The 25,031-nt window shown below is 38.0% G+C and overlaps 1 protein-coding gene across 3 annotated transcripts in view; it reads right to left on the bottom strand.

Annotated features, from left to right (window-relative positions):
- The window catches only part of itpr2 (inositol 1,4,5-trisphosphate receptor, type 2), a 583,413-nt gene that overhangs the window by 343,708 nt on the left and 214,674 nt on the right, over window positions 1-25,031 (bottom strand). For all 3 annotated transcript variants that reach the window (XM_039761551.1, XM_039761550.1, XM_039761552.1), the window contains 5 exons: window positions 23,961-24,136; window positions 21,736-21,859; window positions 21,586-21,652; window positions 5,890-6,043; window positions 1,747-1,914 (listed from right to left, as the gene is read on the bottom strand). In XM_039761551.1, coding sequence (XP_039617485.1) covers window positions 1,747-1,914; window positions 5,890-6,043; window positions 21,586-21,652; window positions 21,736-21,859; window positions 23,961-24,136 — 689 coding nt within the window. The remainder of the gene's footprint in view (window positions 1-1,746; window positions 1,915-5,889; window positions 6,044-21,585; window positions 21,653-21,735; window positions 21,860-23,960; window positions 24,137-25,031) is intronic.

Genomic DNA, 25,031 nt, shown 5'->3' with positions numbered 1-25,031 from the left:
TTGCATTATAACCATCGATTGACCCACACAGGGACACTGCTAACTGAAGCTTTTGTTTTACTCTCTTGCATTGCCACCTGGACATATCTCAATAATAACATTAAAGTTATTAATATATAGTTATGATAATCTTTTGTAAATTTATTTGCCACTGCTTTGTTTTACTTTGTGTAGTATTTTTATGTATGAACCATGTTATTTATAAAGCTTGTATTTTGTTTTTTTTTTTTAACCTATAAACTTTCTGCAGCACTTTGAGCATGCACCCGGAGAAGAGTGCTATATAAATATAAATTGAATTGAATGAATGAATTGCACATAGATAAGCAACTTTCCAGTCAGTAATCAGGATATAAGTTTAATATGTCACTGTGCTCTGTGCAAATATTTTAGATCTGCTTTTCATTTATTTTTACTCACATGCACAGCTGAGTCAGATTTAGTACAGGGGCCCAGCATTTAGAACTGCTAGGCAAAGCATTTTAAGACAAGACAAGTTAAGGACAACTGCGAAATGGGCAATGTGCCTATTTGTGTGTGTCAAACTCAGCATGAAATTGTATCCTCTCTTTGCCTTGTTTGGAATTGTATTATTCACTATAAAGCCTTGGAACATTGCCTAGCACACCTCTGAAGCCGGTGGACGGGAGATATCGTCATACGATTTGGAAAATCCTTCCAACGCAGCGACGAAAATGTCAGATTCCTTACATCAGGCCCCCACTTCATTGACGGTCTTATCATGGCTTTCTCGTCTGTTATGCAGTGTAAACCGTCATTAAAGAAAGCCAAGTTATTTCTCCTATGTGATGAAGCTTGCACCCCCTTACTGGATACACAGTCTTCCAACATTATATGTCACCAGCGCTTTCAGAATTATGCAATGGATGAAGAAATATCAAACAAATTGAAAACTGCATCAATATTTCTGCTCAAATGAAATGGTAGAAGGAAAATAACAAATGTTAAACCAAATCTGAAGTAACAGCCATAACAAGAAGCTGACTTTTTGTAACCTTTGCTTCGTTTTTTTCTCAAATCTAAATTGTTTGGATCAAAAAACATTTTTATAAAATTATTTTTATAGAAGATGCATATATATTACAATTCTGTTTTACTCTTATGTATGCATTTAGAAAAGGGTAAAATTATCTTGAAACTAATTTTTCATAGAGTTATTGATTGAATACACAAGTATAATATAGAGAAAAGATAAAATGATGATGATAATATGAAATGCATAAAAAAGGTTGAAAAGTACTTTTCACATTTAAGCTGTTTTGCTAACAAAACAGTTTAAGAAATGAGTGGAGAGTGCAATGTAGTTCTGGAGAGATTATTACAAACTTGCATTAAAAATTTATACGATTATTAAAGGCATTATATTATAACAATAGAAAGATTAAAAACAAGCATATTTTATCACCAACTCTGAAGTGGATATATTCATCCATTATCCAACCCGCTATATCCTAACTACACGGTCACGGGGGCCTGCTGGAGCCAATCCCAGCCAACACAGGGCGCAAGGCAGGAAACAAACCCTGGGCAGGGTGCCAACCCACCGCAGGGCACACACACACACAAACACCACACACTAGGGACAATTTAGGATCACCAATGCGAGTGGATATATAGCAAAACTAATATACTATATAACAGAGGAATAACTGTTTTTGAAAATCAAAATATTTAATATTAGATTAAGCAACTATTGTAAATTAAGAATATGTATTTAGAGCTTACCTCATGGATTTGTTCTTTGACTTGTCCATCACTCATGTCTTGATTTCCATAACTGTTGCTCTTTTCAACCCAAAGCTCCGATTTTTCCACAGTAAGCCGTAGCTGGTCTAGGTCTGCTTTGATTTGTTTATAATTTTCCACATCTTGCTCAGACACTAGAAGTTGAACCTTTTAGATAAGACAATGAACAGCACAGCTATAACAGGCAAATAATGTGTGTGAATAAGTATGAAAAAAAAATATTGCACACTGTAAAAATAATTGACAGGAAAGAATATTTATTCCAAGAACCAGAACATAACAGTTACATGTCAACATATACTAAAAATTATATACATGTTTAATCTAAATTTAATATCAGGTTTGTACTGTATTTGAAGTTAAAAAAATATTTCTTATTCTTGTTTTTCAGGAGACAGAACACTAAAAATGTCAAAGCTAAATATAAACTGAATAATCTGAAGTTGGTAAAGTGTAATGTTACTGTTATCTTTAAATAGAAAACTTTAAAAGGTAAACCTAGCCATTTAGCAGATATATTCATTAATTTTTCTTTTCCAAAAGCTTAATTATAAATGCAATCTTTTAATCATCTCTTTTAATATATTAACTTACATTATGACCCAATCACTGGCAGTTTGGAATCTGCATGGGTCATTTCCAGGTATTGTAGATTTCACTTTCAAATCAAAAATTAATATTTGTTAAGTTGATTAATGAACTTAAACATGCTGTGTGTGTGTGAAAGAGACAGAATTTGTGCTCTGTGAAGAACTGCTGTCCCATACTGGGATGGGTTCCTGCTTTGTGCATGTGCTAAATGTACAAATAACTGAATGGAGAGAAAACTGAGGTACTAATATTTACCTTTCTAAGACACCATGTGTTACCATATGTGTTGAAGAGAAAGTACAGTAGCTGTGTGTCAGTAACATTCAAACCTAACTTTACCATCATCTGCAATGTTTAGTGGTTAATTCCATGATAAGCTGATGATGTACCAAGGTGTATTACAGCCAATAAACTCCATTATGAACCTCCTTCAAATTATCATTAGCATAGATAGAAACTTTGGGACTTCACTCAGATATATGAGTAAGTAAAGGTACTAGTGAACCTGATTGACAATAGTTGAGATGTGTGTGTTGCCCAGTTGAGTCTTTCAGTGATGACAAGAAATTCAAGGCTGATGATGCGGCTTCACCTTTGATATGATTACATGTCTGCCTCATTTAAGTTTATGTTCAGCTGTTTGGTTTTACTGATGTCAAGGGAAAGATACATTTAAGTCTATTACAATATACAGGTGTTGGTCATAAAATTAGAATATTATGACAAAAGTTGACTTATTTCAGTAATTCCATTCAAAAAGTGAAACTTGTAGATTAGATTCATTCATTACACACAGACTGATGTATTTCAAATGTTTATTTCTTTTAATTTTGATGATTATAACTGACAACTAATAAAAGTCCCAAATTCAGTATCTCAGAAAATTAGAATATCAATTAAGACAAATGCAAAAAAAAGGATTTTTACAAATGTTGTCCAACTGAAAGGTATGAACATGAAAAGTATGAGCATGTACAGCACTCAATATTTAGATGGGGCTCCTTTGGCCTGGATTACTGCAGCAATGCGGCGTGGCATGGAGTTGATCAGTCTGTGGCACTGCTCAGGTGTTATGAGAGCCCATGTTGCTCTGATAGTGGCCTTCAGCTCTTCTGAATTGTTGGGTCTGGCGTACTGCATCTTCCTCTTCACAATACCCCATAAATTTTCTATGGGGTTAAGGTCAGGCGAGTTTGCTGGTCAATCAAGAACAGGGATACCATAGTCCTTAAACCAGGTACTGGTAGCTTTGGCACTGTGTGCAGGTGCCAGGTCCTGTTGGAAAATGAAATCTGCATCCCCATAAAGTTCATCAGCAGCAGGAAGCATAAAGTGCTATAAAACTTCCTGGTAGACGGCTGCATTGACATTGGACCTCAGAAAACACAATTGGCCAACACCAGCAGATGTCATGGCACCCCAAACCATCACTGACTGTGGAAACTTTACACTGGACATCAAGCAACGTGGATTCTGTGCCTCTCCTCTCTTCCTCCAGACTCTGGGACCTTGATTTCCAAAGGAAATGCAAAATTTACTTTCATCAGAGAACATAACTTTGGACCACTCAGAAGCAGTCCAGTCCTTTTTGTCGTTAGCCCAGGCGAGATGCTTCTGACACTGTCTTTTGTTCAAGAGTGGCTTGACACAAGGAATGCGACAGCTGAAACCCATGTCTTGCATATGTCTGTGCGAGGTGGTTCTTGAAGCACTGACTCCAGCTGCAGTCCACTCTTTGTGAATCTCTCCCACGGTTTTTAATGGGTTTGGTTTCACAATCCTCTCCAGGGTGTGGTTATCTTTATTGCTTGTACACCTTTTTCTACCACATCTTGTCCTTCCCTTCGCCGCTCTATTAATGTGCTTGGACACAGAGCTCTGTGAACAGCCAGCCTCTTTAGCAACGACCTATTGTGTCTTGCCCTCCTTGTGCAAGGTGTCAATGGTCGTCTTTTGGACAAGTGTCAAGTCAACAGTCTTCCCCATGATTGTGTAGCCTACAGAACTAGACTGAGAGACCATTTAAAGGCTTTTGCAGGTGTTTTGAGTTAATTAGCTGATCAGAGTGTGGCACCAGGTGTCTTCAATATTGAACCTTTTCACAATATTCTAATTTTTCGAGATACTGAATTTGGGACTTTCATTAGTTGTCAGTTATAATCATCAAAATTAAAAGAAATAAACATTTGAAATACATCAGTCTGTGTGTAATGAATCAATCTAATATACAAGTTTCACTTTTTGAATGGAATTACTGAAATAAATCAACTTTGTCATGATATTCTAATTTTATGACCAGCACCTGTATGTCTTTGCTTTAACTGGGATAATTCATATTTGGATGTATCCGTGTCTGGCATTGACCTGCACTCAGGGCTGGCACCACCATTAAGGAGAATTAGGCATTCACCTAGGGCAGGGGTCCTCAATCACAGTCCTGGAGGGCCGCAGTGACTGTAGGTTTTTGTTCTAACTCGTTGCTTAATTAGAAAGCAATTCTTGCCAATAATTTCATTTCATTGCTTGTTAGTTGCTTAAACCCTGCTATGTCAGCTCATTCTCATATCCTAGATTTCTTTCCTAAGGATATCATCCAAATGATTTAAAGGCGAAAAAGGAGGAGTAATTCCCAGTGCTTCACTTTTTTCTCTTCATTTTCCTTCCAAGTATTTAATTAAATCAAATAGTGCACGATAAATACACACAGGTGTAAATGGTAACAAGCTAAATGCAGAAATGCTGGTCTCTTTTGTCATTTTCATCTTATTGCTAATTAGGAGCAATTAAAAAACAAGAATTCAGCTGTTTAAGACTAAAATAAGCAATAAGGGTTCAAAATCTTAACAAGCGAGACAACTAAAGTGAAGCAGAAGTGTCACTTGAACAATAAGTGCTTCTTATTAAGCAACTGGGTTGGAGCAAAAACCTGCAGCCACTGCGGCTCTCCAGGACCGTGATTGAGGACCTCTGACCTAGGGCACAGATCATTCGTGGGTTTTTAGGGCATAAAATAACCTTGTACCGGCACTGCCTGCACTGCAATTTATAAACTGTCTCTAGAACTTTCAGCAGTAGATTTAACTTAAATGTTATTTAGACAGACAAATAAAACCCAGGGAATTCAGAGTCTCAAACATTATAATTCTTCACCTCCTGAAAAGGACCTCATCATTGGACTGGAATCTCAACATTGCAGTCACCAACTAAGCTAAAAGTTTTATTTTTGAAATGTAGAAGGGGAAACTGAAGTACCCAGAGAAAAACCCACATAAATAGAAAGCACATACAAATTTCAAGCAGCATTAATTTATTTAATCTCTGATATGAACACTTCAAACAGCAGTGCACACATAGCATAAAATACAATACAGTAATTTTCATTACAAACAGAATAGCAAGGAATATATGCAATTTATACGGTATGAAATCCTAACACAGCTAGTATATTTGTAACATCAGAGAATGACAAAGAAAGTGTGCAGGCATATTTTGAAACATAAAACAATTTTAAAAAAATTACAAAATGATTACCTGCTTAAAAGCCTGTAAGATTTCTGCTCTTTGACTGAAATGTTTAAACAGAAGTTGCAAGGCCCCAGATACAAGAGGAGGATAGTCATGCATTATCAGATGAATAAGAACACGAAGAAAAGTTTTCCCACCCTCATGGTCCAAATGTTCAGGGCTAAAATAACATATAAAAAAGAAGATCACTGAAAAAGTTCTACATAGTTTTTCCTTACATATACTGTATCACACACCAACCATTTAAAAGCTACACTAGTTTTTTGAAAGCAAGTACATTAAAGGCATTAATTACTATGTCTAACAATGAGATAAAAGGCAGGTGGAATTAAAAAATATCTAAAACATAAAGTTAGCTAGACAACCTTCTATTTTGATCAAGTTGGATAAAAGTATGCATATGTATTAATATGCCAGGACAAATTATGCTATATGGGCAAGTTAATGGGCCGAGAGTATTTCAATCAACCACTACTGATCTATTCCATAATCTGATAAGTACTGCTATGGCTAATACAGTGTAAGGCAATTAAGCCGCGGGCCAGTAATCCGCGAGTTCGCTTAAGTCGTACAAAAAGCTTGGATCCCAATTTTTTGACACTATGGATCGGAAGGACCTAAATAAGGCCTCCCAAACACTCGAGACAGGTGTTGACAGCTGTCATTTTGGCATTTCGAATGTCCGTGATTGACATGCTATGCACTATTGCAGATTAAATATTTAAATGCTGGCTTATAACTTCAAAGAGGTATTTATAGAAGATTAGTCTTTTATTTATCAATAAACAATCAAATTACTTACAATGAAATTCAAATATGAATCTGTTTTATCCACGCTGAGTTATGGAGGCCGCCATTGTAACCGATTCACACCTTACAATGCTACAAAGTTAATCCGCAAAAAATCGATCTATTATTTCCACACTAAAACTTCACTTCACTCCCAGATACTCAGTCAAGGCATGAGCTGAGAGAAGTTCGTGCACGTTCTAAATTGGTGGGGGGATGGAATAGCCGGCTGCTCCTAGATTCTCTTTATCAGCACATTTAGAGGACAAAGGACGCTGGCGGAGAGGTGTGAAGGGATTTAAGAAGCGATTTAAGGTGGGACGGAATTACGGGTTTTTTCGTAGGCTCTGGTAATTCTAGTGTTAAAGGACTTGAAGTGGCCTTAGAGTACTACGAGCGTGTGGGGGATACAGTAAAGACACTACAGCTGAAGTCTCTCATAAGAGATGCCAAGATGAGAGCTTCTAGGAACAAGAAGCAAGCTGACATCACCTCGTATTTTACTAAAAAATAAAGACTGTTTGTAACTTGTTATTGTGTAATAACAACTATTACTGTATGTTTAATTTTATATTGGAAATTTAAAAAAAAAATAATTTTATTAAAATGTTTATAACAGTTAATGTATTAATGTGTGATGGTAATAAAAGTGCTTGCATGTGATTTCGTTTATATGTCAAATAATTACTATTTTAATACTGTATTGTGCCATGCAATGTTATGAATAAATATTTAGTAATTTTTATGAAAAGATGTGAAATAAAATGTTTTAAATGTATTTGATGTGTTTTATTCTTAAATAATAATTTATTATTAATTTCAAGACCGTTAATTACGATTTAATATGCAGCACGCAATATCGCGATCGTGAGACTACGGCACTACTTTCAAAATGGCGACTCGCGGGTCAACACGTGAGAAAGGAATGTGATCAAAAAACATTTATTTTTTCATTATTTATTGTAATTTATGCATTATCAAAAAATATTTAAGCCGCGGTTAAGTAGTTTGGACCACAATCACCGCGGTTTAATGGCCCTACACTGTCGAATTTCGGATTTTCATATTTTCACAAAACTGATGGTCATATCAAATATATCCATGAAACTTCTAAACATTTTAATAAATAATAAAGAATGTGATATGTAAGAAAATAAGCAATGTGGAAGACAAATGTTCTCTTCGTTCCCTTGTACTAATTCATGTCTGAGAAGTAAGCTTCACGAAACCATGTAAAAGCATGCTTTGTTTTAGCAAACAGAAAAATATTTGTGCAAAGGACTCAAGGTCTAAGCATTCCACACAAATCTGCCTTATCACGTTTTCCCTTAGCTTACATCTGAACGCCATAACAAAAGGGGCCAAGAAATCGAGTTGTATAAGGGGCGTTGAAGGGGCTCAAGGATTGCGTATAATAAACGTGTGTTGACTGTTACATTTTATAATGATATTAAATCACGCATTCTAGGGGTATAAAAACTTGCCCCACCCAACAGACAGGGTTCAGAAGAGCCCTGACGCTGTCATGTATTATTGATTGTCTGCTTTTCTGAAACTCTTCTCACTGTGACTCTGCAACATAAAGCTGCTTTATAACCACACCTGCTGTCTTGTCTGAAGTCTTCGTCCACAGTGAATGGCGCCCAACATGGGGCAGGAGATGGCAGAAGACTCCTCAAGCAGGATCGTCCAGAGGACCGTGGTGGAGCCGATTCCGGCCAGATCGGGTCCAGCTTTGGTAAAAGATAGGACTGGCCTGCCTTGGGCATTTCCTGCGTGGGGAGTCCCTGACCTCCTCCTAGCCGATACGAGGCACGAGTTGAGGAGCATTTCCAGGCAGGTGAAAGGAGTCACGGTGAATAGATCGGGGGATTCTCGTTAGTTTGACTGGTGTGCTGGAAGTAATACGAATATAGAAAGAAAAAAGAATAGAAAGCATATGCAAAATAAAGAATAAGAGAGCATACTGTATCAGACCCATAGGAGGGTTCTAGGGACTCACGGAAAGTGGCTTTTGGGACCCTACGGAAAACGGCACAGTGTGAATGTTAGCTAGTCACCCCTTGTCAACTGGTATAGAAAATGGCGAGTGGCATGCTCCTATAAAAATTAGAGGAATGGGGTGAAAGGGCGTATTTAGAAAATGTGTCTCTAAATAAACGGGAGGTCGAATTTTTCATCTGCTGTCTAGTCATACTCTTGTCTTAACGGGTTGCTAAGGTGACGGAGACTATACCCTGGCAGACTAGCGCATACAAACGGTCTGATGAAGGGATCGGGGTAAACCTCCATATCCCGGACTCCACGGGGCGTATTGATGTAGGCTTCTGCTGATGCGAATAAACGGACACGAAGTCACCTGAAGCTGTAATCCGGGGATAGGAGTGGACGTCGGGTGGAACGGGGTTTATCGAGGGCTGAGTCATTTTCTGCTGAGATCCTGCCGCTTACTATGGGAAAAACAAATAGCAAGCCAGTCAAACAGTCCCCCAGAGTCCTAAAAACCTAACGTTTGAAGGATTATTTTCGGGGGATCGCCAGGCTCCTAGTGCGCCGTCGGGGTCGAAAGGCGGGTCCCCTTCAAAGCTCATTCAAAAGAAGACAGGATTAAATTTTAAAAAGGCATGTAGGAAGTGGAATAAGGGCAGTGCAGGTAGATGGCCAGTGGAAGGAACCGGAGATATTAGTGAGATACAGGAAATTAGAAAAATACTGTGCAGAAATACACAGGGCTGTTGTAAAGGAGGTCCCTGCCTTGAACGATACAGTGACTGTACTTACTGCTTCTGGACAACCACATGTTTTGCTGGTGTCTAAACCTCTTCGGGTTCAGCTTCATTCCAGTGGTTCCACTTTGATGCACCGGTTTTTGTTAAATCAGCTCTGCCCTGTTAATCTGTTAGGAAGGGATCTGATGATTAAGCTCTCCCTCTCTATTTCTCTAGTCTAACCGAACAAGGGTTTTACTGTTCTATTCCTAAACTCCTGTGCCAAACCTCCCCCCACACTAAACCCTCTTTTGCAGCCTGGACCCTGAACATCTCCTCACACACCATACTCCTTAAAGCCCTACAGTCTTTTCCTTTATGTCTTTTTCCCCCACTTGTAAGTCCCCAACACCCTTCACTGTACTGCCCAGTACTTCCCTGCTGAAGTGGACACACCTTGGTTAGAATCTTTTTTCTCTTCAGGTACTAGCCCAGAGACCCTTCATATCCCTTGCATTTTTTTCTCATCCACCAAAGCCGCTGCTCCGTGCACCTCACATATTCAGAAACCGTTTTCTATTTAGGAGTTTCGGTTCCCCGTGTTTCTTTAGCCAAATCTAGCACCGTTCGCTGGGTCGAAATTGGGGAATGGGTGAGACAATTTCTCGATGGGATGGACTGGCTGCACGTTCCTCTGGGTATTTTTGGTACTTCAGATCATTTGATAACTGAGGTTTTACTTCGGGATGACCTTCCAGTTATCCGTTCATTATGCCATCCCACCCTTTCCACATTTTCATTACAGACTTCATATCCCTCTTGGCTTTCCTCCCTTCCCGATGCACTTCGGTCCCAGGGGAAAAATGATTATGGAAGGATAGCAGCACTGTGAGCCACTGGTGATTTACCCAAAATTCTCCTTCCGCCCGCATCGCGCCCAGTATCCTCTGGCTCCAGAAGCAGAGGCTGGCATCTCCGCAGTACATTCCGATCTCGTGAAAAGTGGGGCGATCATTTCAATTAAATACTCTCCAGTCAACTCCCCCATTTTACCTGTTAAAAAGGCTGACGGTTCATGGCGTTTTGTTCAAGATATTCGACAAGTTAATTCTGCAGTTTTCCCTAGGGCACCTATTGTTCCTAATCCTTCCACTATTCTTTCTACGATACCCCCCGTCCGCCCGTTATTTCTCTGTTATTGACCTTGCTAACGCTTTCTTTTCTATTCCTGTACACCCCGACTCTCAATTCTGATTTACCTTTACTTTCCAAAACTGCCGTTGGACATGGACCGTTATGCCTCAGGGATATACTGAAGCCCCTTGTGTATATAGACAAGCTCTTGCTCAAAATTTAGAAGGCTTTTGGTCAGATAAAAACAGTGTACTGATACAGTATGTAGATGATATAATGCTGTGTAGTACTACAGAAGAAGATTGTGCACATGATACTCAGAAATTGTTATTATTTTTAGCAGAAAATGGACATAAAGTTTCTAAGGCAAAACTGCAGTCAATTCAAACAACTGTGAAATATTTAGGTCAGGACATTTCTTGCGGAACAAGAAATCTCTCTAGCGATCATATAAACACCATTCAAAATCTTCCTAGACCTGTTACAAAGCAACAGGTTATGTCTGTATTAGGCATTCTAGGATACTGCCGGCAATAGATTTTAAACTTCATTGAAAGAGCACAGCCTTTGCAAATGTTAGCGAACACTCCTGATCTTCCCCTTTCTGGTCAGGTGGCATGGAATGATCAAGCTGAGAAGGCTCTATGTGACTTAAAAAATGCACTCCTCTCTGTGCCGGCGTTGGGCCTTCCTGATTATGGGCGTCCATTCACTCTGTTCATGGACGAAAGGGGGGATATATGAATGCAGTTCTTACACAACTCCATGGAGAAAAACAAAGGCCAATAGCCTATTTTTCGAAAAAATTGGATCCAGTGGCTGTGGGACTTCCAACCTGTCTCAGAGCTATAGCAGCCACAACAGAGGTCGTGCTAGCCAGTACAGATATACTGCACATAAGCCCCCTAGTGATAAAAGTGCCTCACGCTGTACACTCCATTTTAGTACAGGCTAAAACCTCACATCTCATTACTGCTAGGGCAATACACTATCAAAATGTACTCTGTACGTTGTCAAACGTTACTATAGAAAGGTGCTCCACCTTAAATCCAGCTACTCTTCTTCCAACTGAAAAGGAAGGGGAGCCCCACAACTACAGGAAACACCCTTAGGAACAGGAGAGGTAATTTTTGTGGATGGACGTTCTTTACGATTGAAAAATGTAACACCTTCAACCAGCAATGCAGTAGTCAAAGGTGAGTTGATAGCTCTCTCCCGAGCTTGTCAGTTGTCAAAGGGAAACATTGTAACTATCTATACGGATTCTAGATATGCTTTTGGAGTCTGTCATGATCATGAGGCATTATGGAAACTCAAGGGATTCAAGACCAGTACTGGCAAGCCCATTCAGCATCAAATATTAATAGAATCCCTCTTAGAAGCTATAACGAAGCCATCAAAATTGGCTATAGTTAAATGCCAAGCCCATACTGAAAAACAAGATCCCATTAGTAAAGGAAACAAACTGGCCGATCACTTCGCAAAATAAGCTGCTTATAATAATACCCCAATTTCTTTATTCCAACAGAGAGATGACAGAGATTCCGGTAATTTAGTCATTTCTTTACAGAGTTCAGCTTCAGAAAAAGAAATACGAAACTGGTCCAAGGAAGGATCATTGGTTGACGAGATCTGGACCCATAAGCAAACTAATAAACCTTTCCTTCCTAAAGCTTCTTTTCCAGGTATGGCAAAAATTGCACATGGACTGGATCACACTGGAAAGGATGCAATGGTTCAAGAGGTTGAGAGGCATTGGGAAGCAGTAGGCTTCTCTACATATGCAGAACAATTCTGTAAACGCTGTGCAGTATGTCAGAAATTTAATGTAGGAAAGGGTATTCAGGCAAGTCCCGCCGTTAAACCTAACCCAATGGGTCCATTCGAACACCTTCAAATGGACTTCATTGAATTAACACCATCAAAGGGGTACTGATACTGTTTAGTAATTGTTGATGTGTTCTCCCGATGGGTGGAAGCTTTCCCTTCCAAACATGCAGATGCCAAAACTGTGGCAAAAGCTTTGATAAAGGAAATCATTCCAAGATGGGGAATACCACAGAAACTGCAGAATGATAATGGTAGTCATTTTGTGAATTCTGTAATTGATGAATTGACTGCTTGGCTTTAGATAAATGTACATCATTATTGCAAATACCACCTCCCAGAAGGGAGGTATTGTGGAACGATGCAATGGTACCTTGCGATCTAAATTGGCTAAAATCTGTGAGCAAACAAATTTAACTTGGCCTGATGCTCTACCCCTGGCCTTGATGGGATTAAGGGGAAGAACACATCAGCAGTTCGGGCTGTCGCCATTCGAAATTCTGACCGGACGGCCCATGCCAGTCGGCATGATCATAGGTAATGTTAAACTGCATACTCTGGACAATGATCTTCTTTCCAGTCTTACAGATCTCCAAGCTTCTCTGAAGGAAGTCCACGAGCAGGTGAATCAGGCCTGGAGAACTAGTCCTCCATCAAAGGACTCCCCGATTCCGTTAGGAAACTGGATTCTGGTTAGAGATACTCAAAGGAAACATTGGCATCACCCTCGGTGGAGAGGACCATTCCAAGTTCTGCTGTCGACACCACACACTGTTAAAGTTGAGGGACTGCCTGCTTGGATTCACGTCTCACATTGCAAAAGATGGCACCCTTGATTGTGGTATCCTTGTTTGCTGCCATATCCTGAAGATGTAAAAACTGGATTAACTGGATAATTTACTTTTGCCTGGTGTTTCTTATGGACATGTGAACGAGTGTGCCCTGGATAGGATGGCATCCAGTTCAAGGGTTCCAATGCCCACAACTTTGATAGGTGCCAGATGACCGTGACCCTGAACTGAAGCAGGTTAGAAAATGGATGGACTGATAAATGCATGAAAGAGGCTATATAAAGCACGGTTTGAAAGAAAGCTGGATTTTGTTCTTCCTACAGATGATTTTCTAGAACATAATAGTAAAAAATTGTCTGCACTTTCAGCTATAAGAACTGCAATATTTGGACATTTTAGGGTGATTTATTTTCAAGTCGTCGGGGACTTCTTGTGCTTTGTTCCTGTTTGCAGGTTTCTGGTGGCTCATTTAGCTTAGCTTTAGCCACTGTTGTGGGTCCTGAATCAGAACACACCTCCACTCAACCTGGTTAAATGGCGTAAGTCAGTTTTCATCTCTCTTACAGTTGCTTTTATCATTCTTCTGCTTGTAGCTTGCTGTATTGTTCCCTTGATAAGAAACATTGTATCCAATTATTTTACTGCCTCTATGGCAAAGGCTTACTTTTTACACGAAGAAAAAATGCTTCAGATTAGCACAGCCACCCCACACTCCTCCGCCCACTCCACTCCATCCCCCTCTCCTACCCTTTCCCACTCAACTCTCCCCTGATCAAATATTTTGTGTTTGCTAAAAAGGGGGGAATGTGGAAGACGAATGTTCTCTTCGTTCCCTTGTACTAATTCATGTCTGAGAAGTAAGCTTTACGAAACCATGTAAAAGCATGCTTTGTTTTAGCAAACAGAAAAATATTTGTGCAAAGGACTCAAGGTCTAAGCATTCCACACATGAGTCTGCCTTATCACGTTTTCCCTTAGCTTACATCTGAACGCCATAACAAAAGGGGCCAAGAAATCGAGTTGTATAAGGGGCGTTGAAGGGGCTCAAGGATTTTGCATAATAAATGTGTTGGCTGTTACATTTTATAATGATATTAAATCACGAATTCTAGGGGTATAAAAACTTGCCCCACCCAACAGATGGGGTTCAGAAGAGCCCTGACGCTGTCATTTATTATTGATTGCCTGCTTTTCTGAAACTCTTCTCACTGTTTCTCTGCAAAATAAAGCTGCTTTATAACCACACCTGCTGTCTTGTCTGAAGTCTATGTCCACAGTAATCAAGTAAGATTTATACAGTCAAATTTCAACTACAGACCCAACAATATAAAAATGGTATTTAACTGCCCAAATCTTAATTGGTTATGTACTGTACATTTCCAAGGATTTTTGCTTTCCCAATAGCAATACATTTTTAATTTTATGAATGATGCAATTTTCTGTAATACAAACACTAGCATCTATTCATATTTTATGTGTTCCTTTGTTAAAAATGTTTTTTTTTTTTCTTTTTTACTTTGCTTCTATATTATGACAATAAGGTAGTACTTTAAAGTTTGAGACGGATTAGTGGGCACATTTCTTGTACAAGTTTGCAAAATGAAATGTACTACCTATATCCGTCAGGCACAAATTCATATTTTACATTTGCTGCTCAACCAATATTGGAAAAGCTAATAAATCTTTATTAAATAGTACTGCCCTATGATTCTTTTGCAGTTTTTATTTATCTACTTTGAAAAAATAGATATAGATTCAAACATTCCTAGCAATTACAGGCCAGTTTAACATCTCCAATTAAAAATCCTGGCCAAAATATGTTTAGTTTTGAGGTATGAGAAAAAAAAAAAACTTAAAGGTTTAAAATCCATAAAACAACTAATAAACCAAGAACTTTTCTGGCCATTATTCTCAAAAAGACATACAGAATGTGAGGCTGCATGTGTGATACCTGAATCAACTCTGAGTCCTAACTACCAATGACAACTGTAATGTGATTGTTATGTTTCAACCAGGATTCCTCCCTTGGCTGGTGTACAAATTTCTGTTTAGTGTCTTTTTTGCTCATTTTTGTATATCTCTATATTAATATGATTGATTTTTTTGCATACCTCTGCATTGTGTTTTTTAATTAGTTTTATGTATTATTTAATTTCTAAGTGTCTACACTTATTCTATTATATTCAATGCGTTTTGTGGGAGGTTCCTCAAGAGGTAGGCTCAGTCAAGGGTTTGCCCTCAAACCTCTATAGTCTTTGGAAACAGACGGTCCCTTGCAGCTCACAGAATGCACTTAGAGAATCAACAAAATACAATAATCACAATAATACTCAACAGCAGCACTGTGTTTTTTGATCTCTATGCTCCGTTTTTGACTTTGCTTTCTGGATTTGTGTTTTTGGGGCTTGTTTGCCTTGGATTGCCTTTATTGCTTTAGGCTATTCCTTTAGCTCCTTTGAGCTTCTTGTGCTGCTGTGCATTTCTGAAAAGAAATCTTTTATTTATAAAGATTCTTTGCCTGCAATTTATTTTTGACAAGGTTGATGGATACTTCCATTTGGGGAGTTTTTTTGTAATAGTTTTTGGGACTTTTATGCTTAAGAACTCCTAGTTCCAGACAGAGATGAGGATTTTACAGCTTTCAAAACACTTATTTAATCTCTTTAATGGGATCATCTTATTTTGAATAATTAGTTTTTGGGCAGTAGCTAATGATTAAATGCAAGAAAATCATTACACATATTTTATTTAAAGCATTTAACACCTTTACTATAAAATAAAGTGAATATTGATAATTATTACAAGCAAAAATATTATATTCAGTCAAGTACTGCTATTGGTAGCACCATCAGGAGATGTTATGTGTATAATGCTTAAATAATAACTAGAGAAGCTATAAGACACTCAAGGAACTATAGAGCAGTAAGGAGATACAATGTCACTCAGGACATATGATTAAAAATACAAAATAACTGAAAACTTATAGCTTACTAACTTTAAATAGGTCATCTAGTGGACTGCATCCAGAGTCTAAGGCAGCCATTCAAGAACAAATAAATCTTGTGCCATGAGTCTTACTGCTTACAAACAAGATATGTAAACACCCAACTCTGCACCAGAACTAGTGATGCCTCAAAATAAAAAGTTTGGGCTGAATGCCTATTTCAGAAAATGCTGGGCTTTTCACCTCTAGATGTATACTTTATTAAAACCATAAAAACAAACTATAGATTAAATAAAAAATCTGCACAAAGTGGCACTATTACAAATAACTTACAATTTCAAACAGTCGTAACAATCTAACAAATCAGTTCTGTTATTCCGAGGCCTTAAATTTGGCCTTATTAAATGTTAAAGCATTAACCAACAAGACATTTTCCATCAACGATCTTATTATTGACTAGCTGTGTAAGCCCGTGCTGTAAAAAGCTCGGGGTCCTAGAAACTATTGAAATCATCTGGAAAAAAAATTGAAATGCAGAGATATCAGGTAATTGAAAGGAACTACTCTGGGCATCTCTCTCCCAGGAGGATTCATTTTGCCGACGTGCTCACCTCGCTTGTGTATTAGCAGCTAAGTGAGTGATTCTTTTTTCTGAGGTTTCATTTTGCAGACGCACTGGCCTCGCTTGTGTATTAGCGGCTAAGTGAGTTTGTGTTTCCTCCCACTTCTGGGCTGGACAGACAGTCACACACACTTCCACATGTAGATGTTTATATATAAGATAGGAAAATTGATTTTACTGCATTAAGTGAAAAGTGGCTTAGCTCTGATGGTGCAGCTGTTTTAATCAAAGCTACACCTTCGAATTACAGTTTTACTCATGTAAATTGCCAAGGTAAGAAAGGTGGTGGTTTAGCAAACACTAACTTGAGCCAATTAAAGTGTAAAGATGTCAGCTTTGGTACATTCAAGTCTTTTGAGTATCCTGCCGTTGCTATTCATGGAGTGTCTCAGTCTCTAGTATTATCCGTGTACTAAAATTACCAACTATGACAGGTTCCTAATAGTTGGCAACTTTAATTGTCATATCAATAATCAGTGTGACCGAAAAGCAAAAGAATTCATGAAGCTCCTGCACTCTTTTGATCTGAAGCAGCACGTTAGTCAGCCAACACACAAAGGAGTGCACACATTGGATTTAGTGATTACTAACAGACTAAAAGCTGATGTGAGGCAGATCATGGATAATCAGTTTATCATACCATTTTCTCTTACTATTTAATATAGAAATACTGACTGATCAAATTAATGAGAAAAATATTGTTAAAAAAACGCTGCTAGTACTAGTCTCTGCAGAGCAACATGGGCGTTCCCCAAGCAGTATGGGCGGGTTTCAAGCATCCAATCAAAGAACGTAATGGGCGTTCCCCAAGCTGTATGGGCTGGTTTAAAGCATCCAATCATCGTTAAACCTTTTTTTCGGTGACAAAAAACACGGAAACTGGAACGCAACCTGCAAAATACAACTGTAACAGCTTGGTTCCGCCACTAACTTTCAATATTTAAAATGTGATGAGCTAGGATGTGTAATGTGCCTGCTTTGCTTTGCATTAAGCGGTACCGTTCCAATTTATAACCAAACACATCTACACGCGATCTCTTGCTGAGTATAATTTTTTTTTTAATCAACCTAAGATTCTTCTGGATGTCAATGTCAGATACGCTGCACATTACATTTATTCTTGTCACTGTGTTATGTGTACATTCTGTCTACCTCCCCATCCCCTTAGCACAGTAACATGACTGTACAATACCAATATTTCTTTTGTCCAATATACAGTGGAACCTCGAGATACGAGTTTAATTCGTTCCAGCACTGAGCTTGTATAGCGAATTTCTCGAATCTGGAACAAACTTCCCCATTGAAAATAATGGAAATCCAGTTAATTCGTTCCGCACCCCCAAAAATATCAACATAAAAATCAATTTTCCTAACAAATAACACTGATAAATAATATATACAAGTGGAACCTCGGTTTGCAAGTAACTTGGTTTACGAGTGTTTTGCAAGACAAGCTAAATTTTTTAATTAATTTTGACTTGATAAAACGAGCAATGTCTTGCAATACAAGTAGTATGGATACACTTTTTCTGCTGAGCGTCATGTGAGCATAACTGAGCTGATGGTTCTTCTCTCTCATGCGCATCTCTCTCTCCTTATCTCTCTCGCTCACGCAAGCGTCTCTCTCTCCTTATCTCCCTAGCTCACTCGCTTGCGCGTGCCTCTCTCTCTCCTTATCTCTCTCTTGCTCGCTCGCTTGCCTCTTTCTCTCCTTATTATCTCTTGCTCGCTCGCGCAGGCATCTCTCTCTCTCGTCTCTCTCTCTCTCGGGCAATCGTCTCCTATTCTCCGTCTGCATGTCCGCGATATTTTTGGATACGCTTATACAGCAAACTGCTACAGCGAAACAATGAAATCACAGGCGCACAAACGCGTATATCCTCACGCTACGGGAGAACAAGGAACACTGAGTGAGCTGACAGGCTGGCAGCGTCAGCTTGGGTGAATCCCCAAGTCGAGGTGGATCGGGAAAAGCGTCACGCATAACCACAGCCTGGCTCATGGCTCGTTACGAGCCAATGCTCGTATTTAGATCCGAATTTTTCGCTCATACTTTCCTCTTATCTTGAATTTCTCGTATACAGAGGTGATCGTATCTAGAGGTTCCACTATATATTTATATTCTGCTACAATATTCAAATTAATGTGTATTTAGCACCTATGTAATATTCTGTCTCTGTGCAATGCTCATGCACTTTACCTTTTATACGATTATTCATGTGTAGATATTCTACAAACCTAACACCAGCTTTTAAAACAAATGGCTCCCTCACTCAGTGACATTGCCAACACCGGTACCATAGCAGAGCAAAGAACATCATTAAGGACACATCTCATCCCGGTCATCAACACTTCAAACCTCTGCCCTCAGGAAAACGTAACGTCAATCAAAATACGCACTAACAGACTGCCAAACAGCTTATTTCAAAAAGAATTCCAGTCGTTCAATAATAACTTTGAACATCTTTAATTTCCATACTCATAAATCTTGTTCATAATACATGTACTGGCTGCTGTAATCTGGCACTCATTACACCTTACAGTTTTAAGCACTTTATATTTTTATCTTTTACATGATTGTCAATTTTACTAACTTTTACCTGCCTTGGTTGTGGTTTATACGTTGTTTTTCATGCCAAGTCTTGTGCTGTGTGATTTCAATGTTTAATTTAACTGAGATGGGGACTTGCAGTGTCATTGTATACAGTAAAAGGGGGTCCAAGCCGCTACTAGCAAGGTACACCTAATTAAGTGGCCATTGAGTGTATAGATTCATGTGTGTAATTTTTTTTTTCCATCTTGTTCATAGTTATACTTAAACATTTTTATACATTTTAATCTATACTTTTAATTTTATTAAAACAAAAACTAATTTTGAATTTCCATCTTATTCACAGTAACCGGTAAGTTTAATATTTTTGTTGCATTGTATAATTATTCAAAATCTGTTGTAGGATGTTATATTTTAAATATTATGCAGGTTCCGTATAATTGCATCATAATTTGTATCATCCAATTACACATTCAGAGATTGAAGACAAAAACACTGCACAACAATTACTTAGGTACAAAAAGGCACACAAAGTCCGTTCACTTATTATTTATTAAGACCCACTACATCCCTGAGGAATTTTTGAAAATAAATAACAACAAATAAACAAGTCAAAACAGGAACAAGAAATATGAAAAAATTAATAGAAAAGAGGCATGAATAGATGTAGACATGCATAACCATACAAACAACATCTCAAGTACTGCCAACAGCTTGATAAAAGCAGTCCTGGCTACAGTAGCCTGCAAAAGCTGTCCTCAGAGAAAAACCCCTGCAGTTCATGCCTTTTGCCAGATCCCCTAAATCCTAGACCGTGATTTTTGTACAGGCTATGATAGTGATAGCACTCTGAAAGCATGTAGGGAATTCTGTTTATTTCCCTAAAACTTGATGTCGTGTAAGTAAATGTTTATTTAGTTATATGTATTGTTTTTGATTATATGATTATAATTATTTCTGATCATATTTCATTAAAATGGCGCCTCGCGATTCGCGTTTCTAAATGGCTGACTCACCATTATTCAGTTTGTTTGCTTACGTATGTGTGCTCCATATCTTTGCCCTGATGATATATTTTATTTATTTCTATTTTAAATCTCATGAATGATTGAGGATGTTCAAAGATTGTTTAGGAAAACAATTAATTTAGGTATTGTTAATCATTTCTTCTCGTTGCTGTATATGTATAGGGATATTCACTAGACTAAGATTCTATGTAATTTTTAAGCAATCCCTGCATTTTTGTTTTCAACAAGCATGTTTTTACGTATTTATGCATATTTATCTTCTCTAACAAATGTTTGATAGGTTAAAGTGATCCGACTTAAATAAGAATCTGAATTACTGATATGTTTTATAAGTAAGTGTAAATCTTAGTGATTAGCAAAAATGGATATAATAAGGGTATTAGAAATAAACTTGATTCATTAGGCTTAAAAGTCAAGACAGAGATGTGATTTCAAATTTAGGTCAGCTTACTAGGACAGCATTTTTTCAGTTAATAAATATAGCAAATGTTAGATCCCTTATAACTTTGCAAAATGCTGAAAAATTGGTTCATGCTTTTGTTTTCGGTCGACTAGATTTCTGTAACACACTCCTCTTGGGACTACTCAAAAAAGACATTAATCGATTGCAACTAGTGCAGAATGCATCTGCCAGAATCTTAACTAGGAAAAATAAATCTGAGCACATCTCTCCAGTTTTGATGTCACTACATTGGTTACCCATGCCATTTACAAAGCCTTAAATAATCTCGCACCATCCTATATTTCAGAATGCCTTTAACCTTACACTCTAAATCATAACCTTAGATCTTCAAATGAGTGTCTGCTTATAATTCCAAGAGCTAAACTTAGAAGTGGTGAGGCAGCCTTTTGTTGTTATGCACCTAAAATCTGGAATACCTTACCGATAGAAGTTTGCCAGGCTAATACAGTGGAGCACTTTAAAAAAAAATTGCTAAAAACCCATTATTCTAACATGGCTTTCCCATAGCTTCATTTTAGTGTAACCCTGATATTTTGTATATGCATTTAATTGTTTTTTTTTTTTCATGGCTCCAAAATCTGTTCTAAGCCCTACTTTGTCTGTTGTTCTTTTTCACAGTGCAAGCCCTACATTGATGGATTGAAGACCAGTTGTTCACATGCCCATCAATGTCTAATTCTTCCATGTGAAGCCTGAGGACTGATTTAGATCATTTATGTTAGACAGAATGCCTAGTGGGGGCTGGGCGGTCTCATGGCCGAGGAAAACAAAGATGAACCAGACAAAAACATTTTTTTTACCTTTGGACCACCGAGCCAAGATATCATATAGGACAATTAACATACCTCTCATCAAACATTTTTTCTGCCTGTCTTGCAATTTCATCATTTTCAGCAGGTTGCACTAAAGAAACTAAATTAGAAACACAGGCAATTAGTACTGGAAAACATAAAACAATGTATTATCCTTAAAATTAAAACATTTTATTTACTTACTTGGCACAGCTGAAATATCAACAAATGACATTGAATTGTCAGTTAAATCTGCACTGCCATAATCCCTCTTGAAAATTGAGAGCAAGTATGTTATCCTATAGTCCAGTCGCACATTCAGGACAAACTGGAAAAAAAAGTTACACTATTATATTACAGAATTATCATATGATCACTTTCTAAATATTGTTTTGCTTGCTATACTTCCTATTTGTGCTATTTAATGAAGTAAAATCAAACAATATTTATCCATAACTGTAAGAGATAATCTTTGAATGTTTAAAGTTAATTTTAAACTTCATAATGAGTCCCACTCATTGCCTGAACCCCATGAGATACTGAATATTTGGAAACCAGACAAATGTAGCTACAATAACCACCACTGTTGCCACTTAATCAATTATAGCCTTACTATCTGAATAAATGCTCTTTGTGATCTCAACAGTAAATTTTTTGCTTCTTTTTTGATTTATCATTTATTTTGTAATAAATTGTGAGGAAGTCACCACTTAAGTATTTTTAAGTTTGGTAAAAATCACCTTCACTACAACAGTAAAACCAGGGAATACAGAAGTAAAATGTTTAGATTCTTTAGAAGAATAAACAACAAATAAAAATCCTATTGCACAATGAGTAAGGTTTGTTTTCTCTCAACTCCAGACAAGTAATTAAAATAGCCTAAACTTACCAACCACTGAAGTGTCATAGTACGGTATAGTGCATCCGGAAAGTATAAGTATTCACAGCTTTTGCTCAATACTTTGTCGATGCACCTTTGGCAGCAATTACAGCCTCAAGTCTTTTTGAATATGATGCCACAAGCTTGGCACACCTATCCTTGGCCAGTTTCGCCCATTCCTCTTTGCAGCACCTCTCAAGCTCCATCAGGTTGGATGGGAAGCGTCGGTGCAGAGCCATTTTAAAATCACTCCAGAGATGTTCACTCGGATTCAAGTCTGGGCTCTGGCTGGGCCACTCAAGGACATTCACAGAATTGTCCTGAAGTCACTCCTTTGAAATCTTGGCTATGTGCTTAGGATCGTTGTCCTGCTGAAAGATTATCCGTCACCCCAGTCTGAGGTCAAGAGTGCTCTGGAGCAGGTTTTCATCCAGGATGTGTCTGTACATTGATGCAGTCATCTTTCCCTTTATCCTGACTAGTCTCCCAGTTCCTGCTGCTGAAAAACATCCCCACAGTATGATGCTGCCACCACCATGCTTCACTGTAGGGATGGTATTGGCCTGGTAATGAGCGGGGCCTGGTTTCCTACAAACGTGATGCCTGGCATTCACACCAAAGAGTTCAATCTTTGTCTCATCAGACCGGAGAATTTTGTTTCTCATGGTCTGAGAGTCCTTCAGGTGCCTTTTGGCAAACTCCAGGCAGGTTGCCATGTGCCTTTTACTAAGGAGTGGCTTCCGTCTGGCCACTCTACCATACAGGCCTGATTGGTGGATTGCTGCAGAGATGGTTATCCTTCTGGAAGGTTCTCCTCTCTCCACAGAGGATCTCTGCAGCTCTGACAGAGTGACCATCGGGTTCTTGGTCACCTCCCTGACTAAGACCCTTCTCCCCCGATCGCTTAGTTTAGATGGCCGGGCCAGCTCTAGGAAGAGTCCTGGTGGTTTCGAACTTCTTCCACTTACGGATGATGGAGGCCGCTGTGCTCATTGGGACCTTCAAAGCAGCAGAAATGTTTCTGTAACCTTCCCCAGATTTGTGTCTCGAGACAATCCTGTCTCGGAGGTCTACAGACAATTCCTTTGACTTCATGCTTGGTTTGTGCTCTGACATGAACTGTCAACTGTGGGACCTTATATAGACAGGTGTGTGCCTTTCCAAATCATGTCCAATCAACTGAATTTACCACAGGTGGAATCCAATTAAGCTGCAGAAACATCTCAAGGATGATCAGGGGAAACAGGATGCACCTGAGCTCAATTTTGAGCTTCATGGCAAAGGCTGTGAATACTTATGTACATGTGCTTTCTCAATTTTTTTATTTTTAATAAATTTGCAAAAATCTCAAGTAAACTTTTTTCAAGTTGTCATTATGGGGTGTTGTGTGTACAATTCTGAGGAAAAAAATGAATTTAATCCATTTTGGAATAAGGCTGTAACATAACAAAATGTGGAAAAAGTGATGTGCTGTGAATACTTTCCGGGTGCACTGTATATAAAATTTCTATTGTAAGAATTGATCACTAGCTTTATAATTTATAGTTACCTGTAATATTTCAATGATTTTTAGCTTAGTGTCCATAACCATCATTCCTTCACTATCAGCAGCACAAGAAGCAGAAGTAGTATCAGGTACACCAAAGGAAAGTATAGCTCCTTGACTAAGAACCATTTGAGTCATCATTTCCCCCACATCCTGTATTGTTCTCATTACATTGTTGCCTTAAAACACAAATGTATGGTAAAGTTAAATAATCAATAGACAAATGCTAAAACCTCTGGCTTAACAATATTCAAAATTTACATTAGTTAAATTAGTGTATAAATATAGACAATTTGACGGTATTACTTTATTTTGTTGTTAACTAAGGACTGTAATTCAAAACAAATAAATTATGCTATTAGGCAGAGATTTTTCAAATTAAGTATGACTTGTATTTGACAGTACCTAGATAAAAAAAAAATAATTTATCCAATACTCTGTTCCACTCTCCCATTTATGCAACAAACAGTTCCGGTATCTCATACTGACTGCACAGTAAGATACCAACTGAATAAAATAATTTTTTGTACAGTATGTAAGCATTCATGAAAAAGAAAGTACCCAGACCTTTTGAATGACTGAGTGACTTTGAAAAAGTCACTTGTATCACCAGTGCTTTAAGATGAACACTGGGATTTGCATGTTTCCTTGGAACACAGAACCAGATAAAATAATGCATTCTAGGGCAAAAACAGTTTCTCTAATGCAAGATCAGAAAACAATGTATGTAAAGGACAAAACTTTTGTTTCTTATGTTCATGGTCACCACGATAGTGTCATGCACTGGACTCATGCTAAAACAAGGGGATTACCAAGGACTTGCATAGCAACTGTTATGGGACATTCAAAAACTTGCAATGGGTAAAGTGGGATGAGTCTTAACTTCTCTTTTGGGGTTGAGAGACAACACAGCCAATTTTGTGGTTGAGACATTCATGCAATTAAAAAATGAAGCTTGATTCACAGGGTCACCAGAAAATATCAGGTTGATTTTTTGTTAATACTTTTGACATAATAAACATGCTAATCATAAAACTAAACATGGATTAAAAGTTTGAAATATTACAAGTATGA

The sequence above is a fragment of the Polypterus senegalus genome, chromosome 8 (assembly GCF_016835505.1).
Source record: "Polypterus senegalus isolate Bchr_013 chromosome 8, ASM1683550v1, whole genome shotgun sequence".
Taxonomy (NCBI): domain Eukaryota; kingdom Metazoa; phylum Chordata; class Cladistia; order Polypteriformes; family Polypteridae; genus Polypterus; species Polypterus senegalus.
This window is presented reverse-complemented; position numbering and strand designations above follow the sequence as displayed.